The sequence below is a fragment of the Alosa alosa genome, chromosome 13 (genome assembly GCF_017589495.1).
Source record: "Alosa alosa isolate M-15738 ecotype Scorff River chromosome 13, AALO_Geno_1.1, whole genome shotgun sequence".
NCBI lineage: Eukaryota > Metazoa > Chordata > Actinopteri > Clupeiformes > Clupeidae > Alosa > Alosa alosa.
This window is the reverse complement of record NC_063201.1, coordinates 29,673,949-29,692,663: the sequence shown is the minus strand read 5'-3', so window position 1 is coordinate 29,692,663 and position 18,715 is coordinate 29,673,949. Positions and strand designations below refer to the sequence as shown.

At 42.1% G+C, this 18,715-nt stretch overlaps 1 protein-coding gene across 1 annotated transcript in view; it reads right to left on the bottom strand.

Annotated features, from left to right (window-relative positions):
• Window positions 1-82: 82 nt before the first annotated feature.
• The window catches only part of prkcg (protein kinase C, gamma), a 27,538-nt gene continuing 8,905 nt past the window's right edge, over window positions 83-18,715 (bottom strand). Inside the window, exons 7-17 of the mRNA XM_048261196.1 lie at window positions 13,522-13,678; window positions 13,001-13,202; window positions 12,442-12,699; window positions 9,566-9,739; window positions 8,123-8,214; window positions 7,860-7,922; window positions 7,145-7,283; window positions 6,023-6,103; window positions 5,728-5,835; window positions 5,029-5,169; window positions 83-2,890 (exon numbers count right to left, since the gene is read on the bottom strand). Coding sequence (XP_048117153.1) covers window positions 2,729-2,890; window positions 5,029-5,169; window positions 5,728-5,835; window positions 6,023-6,103; window positions 7,145-7,283; window positions 7,860-7,922; window positions 8,123-8,214; window positions 9,566-9,739; window positions 12,442-12,699; window positions 13,001-13,202; window positions 13,522-13,678 — 1,577 coding nt within the window. The 3' untranslated portion in view covers window positions 83-2,728. The remainder of the gene's footprint in view (window positions 2,891-5,028; window positions 5,170-5,727; window positions 5,836-6,022; window positions 6,104-7,144; window positions 7,284-7,859; window positions 7,923-8,122; window positions 8,215-9,565; window positions 9,740-12,441; window positions 12,700-13,000; window positions 13,203-13,521; window positions 13,679-18,715) is intronic.

The following is an 18,715-nucleotide window of genomic DNA, read 5'->3' as shown; positions in this document are numbered from 1 at the left end:
GAATGGGGGAGGCCCTAGAGGGTGGACACACCATCCAAATACAATAAGCACAACATCCCTTCATTTTGAAATAGAACTGATTCTCTTTATTTTGTTTCAGAAACCCATGGGCCAGGCACAAAAGATGACATGACCACACTATAAAGATAAACATTTATCTTATTTAAGTAAACGTCACAGTCTTTCTTTTTTATCTATCTATATGAGCACTGTATCTATCTATATATGATGTCATTTCAAATAAAATACATTTAACATCTCCATTGTGTAAATGTGCTTTTGACCACTAGCTCCAATGTACTTTAATTACATAATTAATAGTTGTGTATTTTAGATGCTTTGAACTACTGACAAGGGCAAACCGTCTCATTATTGCCCATCAGTAGATATTCAGCTTCACCCTGCATGGGGCATGATTAAACACTAGAGACAGCCAAACAAGAACCTGCTCAAGTCAACAGAATTTAATTACTGTAACAAGCCAGGGGAATATCAATGTGTGTCTGAATTTGAAACGTATTAATAACAACCCTGGACCTTCCCATGGGGAGCAAGACAAGAGTAAGCATCAGAAGTTTAGACCACAGCAGTTATTTCTTGTTCAGGTTCATGGTATAGTAAATGGACTGTGTACTTGAGTGTTAACAGGATACTGATTGGCAAGCAGATAGGTATTTGTTGTCACATCGATTATGAAACAGATAAATCCGACGTAAGTCTTGTAATCATTTTGTCGCCATATCTCTGGACACTTTACACAACTTCACATAGAAGGACTGAACACTGAAACTCTTTGTTTAGAAATAAGATCACATGAGATCATATTTCATGTGTAAAGTAGGTTTGTGCCTAGATTAGTCACTGAAGAAGTGGATTTGCACTGAGAGACAGACACTTGAAAAGCATGCCAATAAAAAGTGAAATAACGAAAGACACATTTCACTGCAAACATGCTCTGCCCTTCATTTCCTAATTTAAAAGGTCTATTGTAACTTCAGCACTTATATCACCCAGAGTGGCTTAAAGATTTTTTTTCTCCTCTGCAGAACAAAGAGTTCTTGTATCTTTTTACATCCCCTCTGTTCTCCAGTGTGGTAGGAGCATTAATTGAGTTCTCTCATGACACAGTTAACTTTTGAGGTCACAGCCCAGTGATTGACTCCTATACTGCTTCGCTGGGTAAAAGAGATAGATCCCCAGTTGTCACTGTGAGATTCATGGCTTGCTGTGGCCCACTTTTGCCATTAACCAGTCCACCATTTGCAGTTCAAAGCCTACAAGAGTATAGTTCAGTCTCCCACAGTGAAGTGTAGCGGCGATTATGCACAGTACAGAGATCAATACAGAGAGATCTTGATTATAAACCCACCGTAAATCAAATGGTATAACAATAAGTGCATCTGCACATTTGGAATGGAAAAGACTTACACATGATTCAGTCTAGTTATTCTGTCAGTTAAAATGTTATCAAAATAAAGAAATTAAACAAAACAGTTATTCAAGATCATACAATGTGTTTCATTCATTCTTAAAGACTACTGTATGCCATGCTGTGCTTTGTGGATGCATAGACTCAGGCAGTAACAGACATACTCTATGGACACACACAGACACACATCCATATATGTATATATATATATATATATATATACAGTATATATATATATACATATATACACACACACACACAATAACAAATACATTAATTCATATGAGTTGCACAGTTCCTCAGTTGCACTCTGATGGAGATGGAGCAGTAGTGGGGTACTGCAGGTTTATCCTCACCTCTGATGTCACTTGGGGTATCTAGCTGTGTCACTGATGCTTTGACATCTGCGGGGGTGAGCAGGCTTAAGATGCATGTGGGCGGTGTTATCGCTTTATGCAAAGTCAGCCCTCTCACAGGTCAAGCAGCCTGGGTCACTCCAGGTCAGAACTGAGTCAGATTTTGCAAGATCTCCTACAGTCTTCTGATAAGAGGGTAAAGTTCCAGTAATATAATTGTAATATAACAATGTAATATCATAACTTTTAAAGCCACTGGTTTATGACATCAACACCTTAATAAGGATAATGGGCCAAAATGCTATGCAAATATCAAATGAATATAGAGGTATAAAGATATGTAGATGTAGAGGGATACATTACTATGCTGGCTTTTTAATGAATGCTGATGCATGCTCAACTTCAACACAATATATTACACAGCAGATAAAGCTAAACAATATGTTTTAGTCCAGGAGAGGTCCTCTTTTGGAAGACCAACACTAAGGTGTTGATTTTAGATTACATGAAGGGAAGGGTAATGAAATACTTGTATTTTTGTATTTTAGAACAAATAATTAGCATGTTATATGATGACTTTCATGGTGTTTTAGAAACTACTTTGATAGAGTGTTGTGGTTACTTTCAGCATGCAACTGTCTGGAAAAATGACATGATTAAAGCTGATTAAAAAAACTCATCTACCCATTTGTTCCACTCATACTATAGTACAGCACACTGTGAATAGAAGACGAGGTAATTTCATTAATTTATCTGTTTAAATTAATGTTTTAGTGTGAGCAGTTTGTGTTTGCTTTTACAGCATTGCTGTTATGGCCACATTGCAATCCAGATGGAACAGCTTTTGAAATAGTGTCCTTTTGACCATGATTGAAAATGCTATTATATCTAGCCTTATTTGATGTTACTATTGAGATCATTAGATGGCCGCTGGTAGGATGGGTCAGACTGCTGTGAGGGGAGAGGAGGGAAACTCGGGGTTCACGTAAGTGAAGCCCTGGAAGTCGTCCTGATCGATGGCAGCCAGGACATCAGGGTCAGAGGGCGTCAAGGTCGCAGAGGTCCCCGTGAAGAACTTGTCAAAGTTTTCTCCTTTCCGCCCACCCTGTGGGGGAGAGAGAGAGGAAGGGACAGACAGAGTCAACACCTGGAGGTCTCAACATTTTCTTCAGATGAACAAAGAAAAAACTGAAGTAATTATATTTGGTAAAAAGGAGGAAAGACTTAGGGTTGCCACTCTCCTTGACACAAAAGGGTTGAAGGCAAAGGATACTGTTAAAAATCTTGGTGTATTAATTGACAGTGATCTAACAGCCACATGAAAGCGATAACTAAATCAGCTTTTTACCACCTCAAAAATATTGCCAAACTTAAAGGGCTGATGTCAAAACATGACTTAGAAAAATTCATTCATGCATTTATCTCCAGCAGGGTTGCTTACTGCAATGGACTGTTCACAGGCCTTCCTAAAAAGACTATTAAACAGCTTCAGGTGACACAAAATGCAGTAGCTAGGATTCTAACAAAAACTAAAAGAACTGACCACATTACTCCGAAGTCCCTGCACTGGCTTCCAGTAAGTCACAGAATTGACTATAAAGCACTATTGCTTGTTTATAAATCAGTAAATGGAGCAGGACCTAAATACCTATCAGACATGCTTCAGCAGTAGCCTACACACTTCGTCCTCTCAGGTCCCAGGTGAAAAACCTATTAGTAAAACCTACTGTTAGAACTAAACATGGTGAAGTAGCTTTTAGCTGCTAGGCGGCTCAGCTCTGGAACAAACTTTCGGATGACATCAAAAAGGCCCCAACTGTAGCATGTTTTAAAGACCAAACTGTTCTTAGATGCTTTCTGATAACTGCGCTGAGTTACAAATTCTGAAAATCTGCCTCGGAAATTATTCTACCTTGTCTTTTATTACTTTTATTACTTTTTTACTACTTTTGCCTTTGTTTTTTTTGCGTATTAATTATTCTTTATTTTTAAATGATTTTACCTTGTGCGTTTTATATTTTCTTTTTATTATGATCTTTACCTTTTGAACTATTCTTTGACTATTTTGCCCTTCTATGCTTTTATTTGTTATTACTGTTTGCTTTTGTTTATGTAAAGCACATTGAATGACCTCTATGTATGAAATGTGCTATATAAATAAACTTGACTTGACTTGACTTGACAGAGTGAAAGAGAGTGATACTCATAGAAAAGAGCACAGCCTCTCTGTCTCTCTGTCATTTCATCTATCTATCTATCTATCTATCTATCTATCTATCTATCTATCTATCTATCTATATATCTATCTATTTATCTACAGTATATATTTATTTAGATCTATTTTGTTCTATTGTATTGTATTTATTTCTATTCTATCTACAGTATGTAGTATTTCACACTAGAGCTCTCAATAATGCATCAGTTCTAAGACCTTTATGTTTCAACCATGTCACATATGTACGTTTACATATGTAGATACACACACACACACACACAAATGCATGCCCCCAGAGTTGAGACCCATATCACATCTGGTGCTGTGTCGTGTCTCCACATGTAGTGTGTCAGTGATGTGGCAGTGGCCCTGGCTGCCGTTTGGCTAATGGACTGACCCACCAGCAGCGGCTGCCACAGGCCGTCCACACGCCACACATATGGGCAGCGGCGCGGCCGCCTAAGTGCTGCATGCATCTGCATACGGGATGAGAGGGGCCGGGCCCAGGGGTCAGTGGAGTGGGGCCTTGTTTTGACACCGTTGTCTTTCCACTCATGCCCACTGATGTAGACACACAAGGCCCCCTCCTTCACTCCCACCCTCACACACACACACACACACACACACACACACACACACACACACACACACACACACACACATACATGTACAGGCATCTTGAGCAGAGATGGAGATGAATATTTCATGGACGGCACAGGAGACACACTGTGGTGAGCGCGATGGTGCAAAAGGCAAGAAAGTGTGAAGTAGAATGAACAGTGGTGAGAGAGCAGTGACACACACCCACAGCAGCCCAGCAGGCAGAACACAGGGGATGGGGATGCAGAAGCACAGATGAAGGGGCCTTGAATATGTGTGTGTGTGTGTGTGTGTGTGTGTGTGTGTGTGTGTGTGTGTGTGTGTGTGTGTGTGTGTGTTTGTGTGTGTGTGTGTGTGTGTGTGTGTGTGTGTGTGTGTGTGTGTGTGTGTGTGTGTGTGTGTGTGTGTGTGTGTGTGTGTGTACTGACGGTTCGGGGCTTGAATGGCGGCTGGACCTCCAGCCTCTCCAGTCTGTCCCAATCAATCCAGCGGAAGAACGGATGCTCCCGAATCTCCCTCTCTGCGTCCTCACCCCCACCCAGACGCTTCCCAGGGTGCTTAGTCAGGAGCTGGGGGAGATGAGGGAGGAAAGGAGAGGAAGGGAGGAGGAGAGGAAGGGAGGAGGAGAGGAAAGGAGGAGAGGAGAGGAAAGGAGGAAGCATGAAAAAGAGAGAGAGCAGAGCTGTCTGAAAACATCAAGGCTTGCCACAGAGCTGACGGCTACTCAGGCCAGGACAGCCACGTTGATTGAAGGGACTTCTCACAAATAAGGAGAGCAGGCTCCCAAAGGTCACCCGCAAGACAAAACTAGGACAGCTGTTTTCCTATGCATTCTACAGTCCTCTATACGTTTATATTAAAGATACTATAAATATATAGAGGTATACTGCAGGAGATGCATATTACAGTAATCTATTTTGTATATGTACGCCTGTCTCTAAAGCCGGGTTCTTGTTTTTTTATTTTTGTTTTTGTTTTTTTGTCTTTGTTTATGGTTTGAGTGCGTCTGGTGTTTGTGCACACCAACGGGGAATACTGATGCTGCAGCTGAGTTGCCCCGGGAGACGGGCTGTGCAGCATTTGAGTTTTACAGGCGCTTTGGAGGCTGATGAGCAGGAAGTAGCTACCCCTTTGCAGATGGACACGGCCTCGCGGGACAGACACTTGGGATAGGAGACACTCTGCTCCATGATAGACTGGAACAACTCCTCCTCATCAATACCATCAAAGGGAGGCTGAGAGACGGAGAGAGAGAAACAGAGTGAGTGAGAGAGAGTGACAGAGAGAGGGAGAAAAAGAGAGGTGGGGGTGTTTAGTTGGTTAATGAGGAAAGGAAAGCATGCACATAAATTGCTGATCTAGAACTTGAGAACTCAGATTCCTATAGGAATGCTAATATTAAGCTGCATGGGGGGAGGTTACCTGTCCAGCTAGCATCTCATACATCAGCACTCCATAGGACCACCAGTCCACAGCCTTATCATAGGGCTGATATGCCACAATCTGACAAAGACAACCAGAGAAAACATGTTGAGTGAGTGAGAGAGAGAGAGAGAGAGAGAGAGAGAGAGAGAGAGAGAGAGAGAGAGAGAGTGTGTGTGTGTGTGTGTGTGTGTGTATCCAGTGAACAGGGGAGGGCAATGACGAGCTAGAAAGAACGATTAATTTCCTTGCCTCCAGGGAAATATATTGTATCTCTCTCAAAATGACAGGAACAAGAGGATCAATGGATATTTTACATAATACAATCAATGGCAGTGAGTTTAATTGCTGCCTTAATGATATCGTGCTGATGCATGCTGCAGTCATGATTGTAAACGGGGATCCAAAAATGCACACACACACACACAGAGAGAGAGAGAGAGAGAGAGATAGAGAGAGAGAGAAAGGCTAGGCAAAGCACATTATGCAGACTGTGCATAAATTGACTCAGTAAATATTCACCGCATAGATATTCACACATGCACGTGCACACATATACAAACACAAACATGCACACACACACACACACACACTAATTGACATTCATTGCCTACATACAGCAAACTAATTTGAGGTATACTTATATACTGACAGATACTCATAAAAGAGAAGCTACTAGTTATGCAGAGTGAGCAGAAATCACTTGGGTAAATATTCTTAGCATAAGCACACACACTCATTGGCATACACACATGCAGAGCAAACACATGCTGTCACATACACACACACACATGCACACACACACACACACACACACACACACACACACACACACACACACACACACACACACACACACACACACACACACACACACACACATACCCATACACACATGCGCAAAGTGGTTTCTGCAGACAGTGCAGACTGATTCAATCATGAAAAGTTAATTATTCAACCAGGTAGGCAAGGTCAGAGAGTAGAGTGAGCACTGCAGAGAAGATGGGTAAAGGGGAATGGACAGAGAGAGAGAAAGAGAGAGAGAGAGAGAGAAAGAGAGAGAGAGACTGAGAAATGGAGGTATGGAGTGAGTGTGGGGCCAGAGGAGAGAGCAAGGGGCACCTCGGGAGCGATGTAATCAGGAGTCCCACAGAAGGTGCGCGTGGTATCCCCCTCCATCATCCCCTCCCGACACATCCCGAAGTCAGCTATCTTGATGTGGCCCTCACTGTCCAGCAGCACGTTGTCCAGCTTCAGGTCTCTGGCAGAAATACAGAGGGGCAGGGTAACTCACGTGTGGAGACAGCTTGCTTAGTGAATCATCATGGTTAGAGGGTGCTTGGTGAGATGCTTGGTGGGGAGTTAAGCTCTTTTTTCATGTTGTTTAGTTTATGACAGCCCTAGAGCATTTTGGTGAGGTTTAGACATTTTATTGTTCAACGAAAGGCATAACCAAAACACTAATGGACAAAATGGAGGTAGATGGGGAAATAAGTACTGTAGATACACTGCTGCAGCACATTAGACACCACTACTCATATCATATCAAGCTAAATTCAGAATGACTCCATTACAGTGGTGTGGGAGATCTGTGATCCTTGGTAGTGCACCCATACATGACACCACAGTACACAGTCAGTAATGGGGCAAAGAGAGGCCTGCTGGCCCACACATGGCACCACAGTCAGTAATGGGGCCGAGAGAGGCCTGCTGGCCCATACGTGGCATCACGGTACACAGTCAGTAGTGGGGCAGAGAGAGGCCTGCTGGCCCATACGTGGCATCACGGTACACAGTCAGTAATGGGGCAGAGAGAGGCCTGCTGGCCTGACTGTACCTATAGATGATCCCTTTGTTATGCAGGAAGAACAGGCCGATGGCTATCTCTGCAGCATAAAACCTGGTGAAAGAGTAAGAGAATGTGAGGGTCAAATGACATGAAAAGGGTCAAAGAGCTTTAATGATGATCAGTTGTTAACTACATTGCCTTTCATCATCAGAAAATGTACATCTTTTGAAGGAGAACTTTTGAAATCTAACGTTAGGGCTTTGAATAGGACTGTTAACATTACAGGAGCTCCACTATTGTACAGTACTCACGCAGCATGGGGTTCCTTGAACTTGCCCACAATCTGGATATGAAACATCAGGTCACCTCCATTCACGTACTCCATCACGTAATACAGTCGGTCCTGCACAAATCACACAGCGGTCATCAGCTCTCTCAGCTCCCACTGAAGGAGAGAGAGGACATTTCCAATCTACTGGACATCATTGGCTTGTGTCTTTCAAAAATGAAGATCCACTCATTCAATTATGAGCCAATCAGTTGCTTAGCTATTTATGCCCCATCTACTCTTCCACTGGGTTTCCTACAACAAAGAGAGATAGGTATTACATGGGTATGTCCTAATCAATATTCCATATCAGAATCACAACACACACACATACACCAAGATATATACTGTAGACACCCACACACGCACAAGGTCAAGCTAGATCGTAAAAGCATATCACAAGATGTGGATGGTGAAACCATGAATGGAATTGGAATTGATGACATCTGATCCGTAGATTTCCCTGTCACATGGCTCACCATCATGGCATAACCACAGCACCAACGACAAAAGGTCAGAGACGGAGGTAAGGTCAGCAGGACACCCATGTGACCTGACCTGATCTAATGTGAGCATGAGGATGTGTCTGGGTGCCAAATGCACTCACAGAACAAAGGAAACACCACAGGCAAAAGTCAAATGATTTGGCTGCCTTGGTGATTAAATCAAATTAATTCACAAGAAAGGGAAACAAAACCAGACAATTCTTACACCACAGGACTTACAAACAATTCCCTCAGCATTTCTCTCGATCTATGATACACACACACACACAGACACACACACACACACTCTCTCTCTCTGTTTTCTCTTTCTCTCTCTCTCTCTCACACACACACACACTAGGCTACATTATGTAATCCCCCCTAGTCAAAATTAAAAAGCAATCTGTTCTTGTTAAGTAACTCCTCCCCCTCAGGAGGAGTAACGACCTTGTAAAGAGTACAAAGCTAATTAATTTATTTATTAATTTCAGCTCATTTCTAGGTCAGACCCAGCACAGCATAATTAAGCCCAAAACATCAAACTAAACGTTTTAAGTATTACATTGACATGATCTAAACACTGTTGTGAGCACACGCTCACCTATGACTGTAAACATACAGATGCATTGGACATAATCTTAGTTCACATATGACTTATGAACTCTTTTAGTTTGACTTACGATCTCATACACATTGATATCATTTATATTCATATTCATATTTATTCATTCAAATCATAGTCATGATTTGTAGTGAAATCTTAATCATGCATGAACAATCAAGGTCATTCCATCTTAGTCAGTCATTCTCCTAGTGTTACTGATGATGTGTCCTGTGCACTATTCACTTACACACACACACACACACACACACACACACACACACACACACACACACACACACACACACACACACACTCAGTGATGCCTAAGCAGCCTGACCTCGGTCTGGAAGGCGGCGTAGAGCGCAGTGAGGAAGTGAGGTCGGCCGGTGAGCGCCAGGACCCTCCGCTCCACCAGCGCGCTCTCCGTGTCCTCGTCCTGGAAGAGCACGTCCTTCTTGAGCACCTTGACAGCGTAGAGGCGCTCCGAGCCCCGCTCCTCAGCCAGCAGCACCTGCAAACCAGGACACACCAGCACCCACTGAACATGGCCTCTCTGGTATGGGCAGTGTCCGTCTGTAGGACAGGAGCAATACTCTCTGCTATGGGCAGTGTCCGTCTGTAGGACAGGAGCAATACTCTTGGGTATGGGCAGTGTCCGTCTGTAGGACAGGAGCAATACTCTTGGGTATGGGCAGTGTCCGTCTGTAGGACAGGAGCAATACTCTCAACTGTAACACATCAACATGTTTACAATAATAGCATAGCAAATAAGAGAGCGGTATTGTCATGGGCTATGACTTTATGTTTCATAACGTGTAGAAATACTTGGAAATGTGGCAAAATTTTAAGTCAGAATCTGTATATATTATCGCAGTTCTATTTCTTCAAGTGCATAGTGAGACGTTTCTATTAAAAACAGCTAATAGTGATGAAAAGCTCTACAGCCTGCTATTACAGCTACCTCATGCCTCTGTTGGCTTGTTTAGAAGCCTGGATCTCTATAACTTATCCTCCACTGCTTTTTACAGGCACATCTCTAGGCTATGTACTGTACAAGAGGCAGAAGAGGAATGGGTGTTATGAGGTGAGAGAAAAAGGACTTGATGAAGAGAGAGGAAGGCCTAACGGAGCACCGGACAAATGTAGCGAGACGCACGGGTGAGTGCACATCTTGTGAGGTTATACAGTTTATATGGGGAGCATGAACTTATTAACAATCAGTTCAACACACTGAGCTGCACACACACACACACACACACACACACACACACACAAATCAAAGAGACACAATCTAGTCTTTTCACAGATGAGTGACTACGGAGTTCTTTGTTTGATGTTGTGGTCAGCTAACTATAGACTTGTTCATTCTGTCTTCCTTCTCCAGTTGTCTTGTGTTCTTTCGTTCCCCACCGCTCTCTCTCTCTCTCTTTCTCTCTCTCTTTCTCTCTCTCTCTCTCATGTGGCTCTCTCATCTCCTCAACAACCTTCTCTAATCCCTCTTTTTCTTGACAAATCTCTCCTCAAAAGACATTTTCTTCCCTTTCTGCTTTTTTTCTCTTTTCCCTCGGTCTCCCTTTTATCCCAAATCTCCCTCCTCTTTAATCTCATCCCTCGCTCCCTCTTGTCGTTTACTGTATGGTAGCGGGCCGGGCCCCGAGGTTTGCACTGTCTGCTGAGCATCACCCACTGGCTTACATAATAGGCAACTGCAATGACTTTATTTATTTATTTATATATTTATTTATTCCCATTTACGTCCCATTCTCTCCACTATGCTGCCTCTGGCCTCCCGTGCTGTTCAGGATCAACACAGGCAACCTCCTGAACCTACAGAGACAGAAACATACGGAGAAACACACACACACACTCACTCACACACACACACACACACACACACTCTCACACACACACACACACACACACACAAAATGTACATACATGTATGCACTGCACGCGTGTACTTAAATGTACTTATGCACTGCATGCTTGCAGACACACACACACACACATACATTTAAACATATACACACACATCCACATACATATAAAGATATCCACACATATGTGACTGCTAAAATAACCTTGGATGACTGGTAAGGAACAGCAAATAATTCATTTATACACTTGCCAAAACCTGTTCTGTCAATAATGGTAATGATTTGTGCAGAGCAGGAACGATCATCGGCTTTTCTGAAGGACATCTGCCGGTGCTCATTCAAAGCAGGCAGTGAGGGAGAGAGACTTCAAACAGCCCAAGTCAATACACATACTTACAGGCTCTTTTTTAATTGCTTGAAAGTAATACATTGTTCATGTTTTCTAAACAGCCAACAAAAACATCCAACGTCGACTGCACTGAGAAGGCTATTACTGTCTCAAAATCGTTTGTTCAAAAAATAACCCGTTACAGTAAATGTGCAGTGAAATGACGATGAGATTAAAAACAGAGAAGGAGAGAGAATGCGAGAGATGGGAAATGAGAGAGGAAGCGAGGGATGGAAAAGGAGAGAGGGAGAGAGAAAGCGAGGGATGGGAAATAAGAGAGGGAGAGAGAAAGCGCGTGTTGGAGAAGGTGGCCACTGATGTTTTGCTGATTGGAAAAGCAAGGCTGCTGGTGCAGACGTGCCCAGGCACTCCATCACAGCCCTGTGGCTGGGGCCAGCTGGAGTCCTTATTTATTAGCTTTGTTTTGGAATATCATTTAGGAGTCAAAATTCTTTCAGTAAACATCTCTCCACCTCATAACTGTGTTTTTCTAGGCTGTGGCCAGAGATGTTGTTGGAAGCTCTGATGGGTTTGTTATTGTGCACTCCACGTCATTATGGCTTCAACCTCTTTTCACTTCATTGTCAATCTCAGTATCGACTTGAACTTTTTGTAAAAATGAATTTGAACTGTGAAGGGGCTCACACTTTTTTCACCAGTGTCAACATTATTTTGGCACTGTGTGCATCATTTCCTAGACTATTCTTTCCTCCTCTTCTGTCATCTGCCATGGCAGGCTCACGGTATAATGACATGTCTTACTGAGTCCCAAATCCGTAGAGATACCACACAGGGAATGAAGTGAGAACCCCCCTCCCTACCTGCTCTCCCTCCTGCTGCAGGTGAGCCAGACACCTCTCCTAATCTTCCAGCCGCAGATGCTAGCGCGCTGGCAGGAAGCGCTCGTACCACGCCGCGCGCTAATCTGGCTAAGCTCTCGGCTGTTACCTTTCCAAAGCTGCCCTTCCCCAGCACCATGAGGAAGTTGAAGTCCTGCATGGAGATGCCAGGCTTGCCCACCACGGGCAGCGGCGGTGGGCACGGGGCCACGCACGGGGCCACGCACGGGACCACGGGGGCGGCCGGGGAGGGGAGCGGGACGGAGACGGGGGGCGGCGTTGCCATGGGCACCGATACCGGGACGGGCGAGGGGAGGGGCCCCACGCTCGGAGAGGGGAGGCCAGGAGGCGCGTCGGGAGAAGGCTCCTGCAGGGGGGAGGAGGAGAGCGAGAGTGGGGGAGGAGGAGGGGAAAAAGAAGGAGGAGAGGAGCGGTCACTTGGAGAAGTGACTGGAGGAATTCTGTTGCCACCAAGTGGCGTAACTGTGCAACTGGAGCATTTATGAGGCCACTGGAGGCTTCACATATGGGAACAGGGGTAATAAAATAAGTCCCATCAGACACCACAGGATAAATATGATTTACATCATCAGCCCCATCACAGTCTGACTAGCAGTCCTCTTCCCTCTACACATGGTGTCTAATGTGATTTAGAGGCTGACATTCACCTGCAGGTCGGGGTCAGGGACAGGGATGTTGTAGTACTCGCCCTCGTCCTGGTTGAGCAGTTTGAACCAGCCGCTGACGGAGCGGCGGAATATCTCACTCACGCCAAACGACAGCGCTCCCATGAAGTCATTCCGAGATGTGCGATCCCAATCCCACACCTCTATCGACAGGCGGCGGTCCCACTGGCGACCTCGCACGGAGCTGCGAGCCCGTCCACGGAGGTGAGAGAAGGACATGAGTGAGAAAAGGATGGGGGAAAAAGACATACGTGAGAGAAGTGGAGAGAGAGAGGGAAAAAAATCATGTCTAGAAGTTGGACAGCAGCTTGATGTCGTATGTTGTATCTTGTGTCAATCATAAGTACATACACACACACAGGTTTCAGGCTACCTGCTAGAGTATGTTACAAGTTTCTATCATCTCTTTCATAATGAAAAATCGTTGCCCTATACTGACACACCAAAACACCCTTTTTTGTCATTTGCTTTGGAGCGACAGCTAAGGTCACCGCGAGACTCACAAGGTGAAGCTTTCATTCCACACAGGGTTGAGAGTGGAGCGGATGGTCCGGGTTTTCTGTTTGCTTTGGCTCTTGGGGTCGGGGATCAGTTTGAGCTTCACGTAGGGGTCAGACAGACCGTTGGGGTCCATGGGGATGAGGTTACGAGCCTCGCGCACTGAAACAGAACCAGCACACACAAACCCGTCTGTATTGCGCTGGACTTGCTGTGTGTACCTGTGTGCTTGTGTGCATCATATGTGAGCAGGAAACGCGGGAGATACATGATGACAGAGATAGAGAGGTGGGGAGAGAGGGAAGAAAGGACAGAAATGAAAGAATATTTTGAATGCTGTGGTGGAACTTTGGGAGGCGTGTGGACTCAAGGATAGACTGGTATTTCACATTCATTTTTGGTTTCTCTCTCTCTCTCTCTGTGCATGTGTGTGTGTGTGTGTGTGTGTGTGTGTGTGTGTGTGTGTGAGAGAGAGAGAGAGAGAGAGAGAGAGAGAGAGAGAGAGAGAGAGAGAGTTGGATGTTTATGTATGTATGGATGCCTCAGGACCTCTGGCTAGAGCTGAGGGTGACCATGCATGCACTTCCATGACTGAATCATTTGCATTTATTGCTGAAACCTTCAAATGACTTTCAACTGGTTTACTATTCTCTGGTTCTGGGCCTCTCCCTGCCTGTCCTCCCTCTCTCTGGATATCAAAAACACTCTCACTCCTTCTCTCAAACCCACTCTCTCTCTCTCTCCCTCTCTCTGGATATCAAAAACACTCTCACTCCTTCTCTCAAACCCACTCTCTCTCTCTCTCTCCCTCTCTCTAAATATCAAAAACACTCTCACTCCTTCTCTCAAACTCACTCTCTCTCTCTCAATTTTCAATTTCAATTTCAATGGAGCTTTATTGGCATTACTCAATGAAACAGTGTTGCCAAAGCCAACATATAACAAAACAACACAGATACAATATCTGTTTAAAAAATAAAAAATACAAATAAAATAATAATAATAATAATAATATAATAATAACAACAACAATAATAATAATAATAATAATAATAATAATAATAATAATAATAATAATAAAAAGAGAGAATAATAAATGAAATATATAATGATACAGTATTACTATATACTGTATATTTATCAATGTGCTATCATGGGTATTGGTTATTGATATAAAGCAAAGCATGTCACAATATGGGTCACTCACTTCCTCGATTTATGACATGTTAACAGGTACTGCGCAGCGAGTTTTACACAACTTGTATGCTCTCCCAACAAGTATGGGAGCTTGTCTTCATTTTCTAATAGTTCAAACTGAGGTATAATTTGGCTGAATTGAAGGAAATATTGGTTCCTGACTGTGATTATATTCCTCTGGTTTTGAGGACAGTGCATGGTGATAAAATTTGCATGCTCTTTTTTGAATATCAACTAATAGTGGATATCTTCCAAGTTCTGCTCTGCATGCAATATTTGTTGCATTCCTGTGTACCCCCAAGATGTTCTTACAGAATTCCAGGTGTAGTGTTTCTGCTGGGCTTTTGTCCCATAGCTCATAATTATCTTGATGTTTTATGCCCCAAATTTCACTGCCATATAAGATAATGGGCTTGATAACCGAATCAAAAATCTTTTGCCACAATTTAATAGGGGTGTTGTATTGGTATAGAGATTTTCTTATGCAATAATATGTTCTCCGTGCTTTGTCAACCAGGTCTTTAATAGCCAGATTAAAATTGCCCGTGGAGGAAATATTTAGGCCCAAATAGTTATAGCTTGTCACTTGGGAAAGTCTGCTTTCACCAAGGGTGAAATTATATTTATTGTCTGTTGAATGTGTCTTTTTTTAAAATATCATTATTTTAGTTTTTTCTTTATTTATGGGGAGGTTCCAAATTTCAGAGTAATTTTCCAGGATTGACAGACTCTCTTTTAGCCCCTCCTCAGTTGGGGACAGAAGTAGGAGGTCATCCGAAAACAGGAGACATTTAATGTCTCTACCCCCAATTGTGACTCCTGATAGTTTGTATTTTGCTATGTCTGATGTTAGATCATTGATGTATAGATTGAAGAGTATAGGACTAAGACTACAACCTTGCCAAACACCTTTGGCTTGTTTAAAGTATGACGTTCTTTTATCATCGATTTTGACACAACATCTGTTGTTTTTGTATATATCTTTTATAAGGTCATAGATTCTTCCCCCTATCCCATTTTCTATCAGTTTAAGTAAGAGTCCATCATGCCAGACTGAATCGAAGGCCTTCTTGAAGTCTACAAAGCATCCAAAAAGTTTTCCTCTGTTGGTGTTCTGTACATATTTTTCAATTAATGTCTGTAATGTATATATGTGGTCAGTTGTTCTGTGTTTTGGCATGAACCCGATCTGAGAGTTACTTAGAACCCTATTTTCCTGTAAGAATTCTACCATTCTGTTATTTATGATGCTACAGAAAAGCTTTCCTAAGTTGCTGCTTACAGCAATGCCTCTGTAGTTGTTTGGATCTAGTTTATCTCCGTTTTTGTAGATTGGTACGATTTGATTTTCTTTCCATGGCTGTGGTAAAAAGTGACCAACAGCTAGAACTAGATTGAAAAGTTTGAGAATGGCTTGTTTCAGTATTGGGCTGCTGTACTTAATCATTTCATTATGTATCCCATCGCACCCACATGCCTTTTTGTTTTTTAGGGTTTTTATTTTTTCGTTTAGTTCAGCTAGTGATAAAGGGGTGTCTAGATTGTACAATTCATTTTTTACTTTTGATTCCAATTCTTGTAATTTATCAGTCAATTGTGTTTGGAGTGGATTTAGTTTATCTTCACTGTAGAGTTGCCCAAAATGGTCTGTCCAGATGTTTGCATCACATAGGGGGATCTCAAGTTTGTTCCATAACTTCCAAAATGAATTTTGATCGACAACATCTTCTATGTCTTGTAGCTTTTTATTCATGTATGTGCCTTTTTTCTGTCTTAGTAATGATTTGTATTTGGTAAGAGTTTGTTGGTATAGTAACCGTGTGCTTATATTTGTTTGTTCCCTATGTTTCTTATTTGATAGTGTTCTTATCTAAACTGTTTCCTTAATGTTTGACATTCTTTGTCAAACCACTCGTTCTTTTTAGTTTTAGATTTCTTTTTCTTGTATTTTTTCTTTACTTTTAGTATTTTGCTGGCCACTAAATTAAAAATTTCAGAAATCTTTTCTGTCGCTAGATCTATGCCTTCTCTATCCTCTATCCATTTTTGTGAACAAAAATGTGTACAGTATATAAGGTTTTCAACTTCGGTACTATTAAGTTCAGTCTCATATTGAAGCATACTGTCAGTTCCCCATCGAAATTGAGTTGGCAGGGGATAGAGTTTAGTTTCATGTTTTTGGGATGTTTCTTGTTTGACTCTCGTTTTTAAACTCAGAGTGATGTGGCTGTGGTCTGAGAGTGGAATTTGAGGCATAACCATAAAATAATTAATGTAGCTTGGATCAATATCTGTTATTGCATAGTCTACAACACTACTACCAAGATGTGAGCAGTAGGTGTACCTACCCAGAGAGTCACCTTTGATTCTACCATTAGTGATGGTGAGACCCAGGCTTTTACAAAGCTGAAGCAGCTGTTTGCCATTTTTGTTAACTATATTGTCAGCGCTCTGACGTGATCTTTCAAATTTGTTTTCATTTATTTGAGCTTCAGTGATATATGCATAGCCATTTGGGTTTATATAATCTTTTTCTGTACCTGTTCTTGCATTCATGTCTCCCATTAGCAAAACTGATCCTTCAGATTGGAATTGTATGATTTCTGAATGCAGAATTTCAAAGGTTTCTTCAGAGTAGTAGGGTGATTCATATGGGGGTATATAGATGGGCATAGATAGATGTCAAAATCTGAGAAAGTGAGCTCCTTTTTAACTTAATCCATATATGTGACTTTCCCTTCTTTACAGGATAAATATGATCAGTAAGATTATCTTTAAGCAATACTACAATTCCCCCTGAGTCTCTTCCACATTTTACTTTAGGATGTTTAACAGAAGGAATATAGAGTTCCTTGTAATGTGGAATGGAGTTAAACTGTTCTCCTCCTTTACTCCATGTTTCTAACAGTATTACAATATCTGAACTATTTACAATATTTACAAAGTCAGGATGTGTACTCTTCTCACCAAAAGCAGATGAGTACAACCCTTGTATATTATAGCTAGTAATTCTAAGTGATGTCATTGTGTATCTTTAGTCTTTGCCATAAAGAAATATGTATGTTTTGTCTTAAATCAAAGTTAACTTGAGGCTAGGTTGTATCAAAATTAAGTATAGGCCTAATTATCTAAAAAAAATAAAAAATAAAAAAAAACTTACTTAAATGAAACTTACATCCAGATTTATATAGAATTGTACATACACACATACACACACACACATACACACACACACACACACACACACACACACACACACACACACACACACACACAAACATATACATATACAAATATGTATTTAGAAAAACATGGACAACACACACACACACACATACACACACAGACATGCAAAGCCTACCCCCCACCCCCCACCTATCCCCCCCACACACACACACAATGCATTTTCTTCTCATTAAGTAAGTCTAGATATTAACAGAAAAGTACTATTAAATGAAACTTAAGGCAATCTTTACCCCCCTCACCCACACCAACCCACCCACACCCACACCATACACACAGTCTGACATGTCACACTTACAGGCACTCGCACACACACACACACACATACACACACACACATAGATATACCTGGACATGAACATTTATCCACATAGATGTTTGCAAATATACACACACACACACACACACACACACACACACACACACCCATACACACACATTCAGGTCCCTATCTGGCAGACATGGAGCCTGGGCATGTTAATTGTTCACAAATCAATTTGAGCATTTCTTCAATATTGCTTAACTCGGTTACTCTAACTTCTCTACCTACTACAGTTGTTAGGCTTTCTGTCTGTGCCGGTTGTATTAGTCATCTCTTTAACTGGATGTTTCTGTTTTCTGTTCAAAGCAGTGTCTTTGATTACCCTAGCAAAAAGTCTCATCCCACCTTCATGTATGTGCAAGCGATCATACAGATGCTCCCTTGTGATTTGAGTGTGGTGGGCTATTTGTACATTTGGCATGCTTGCACATGCCTTG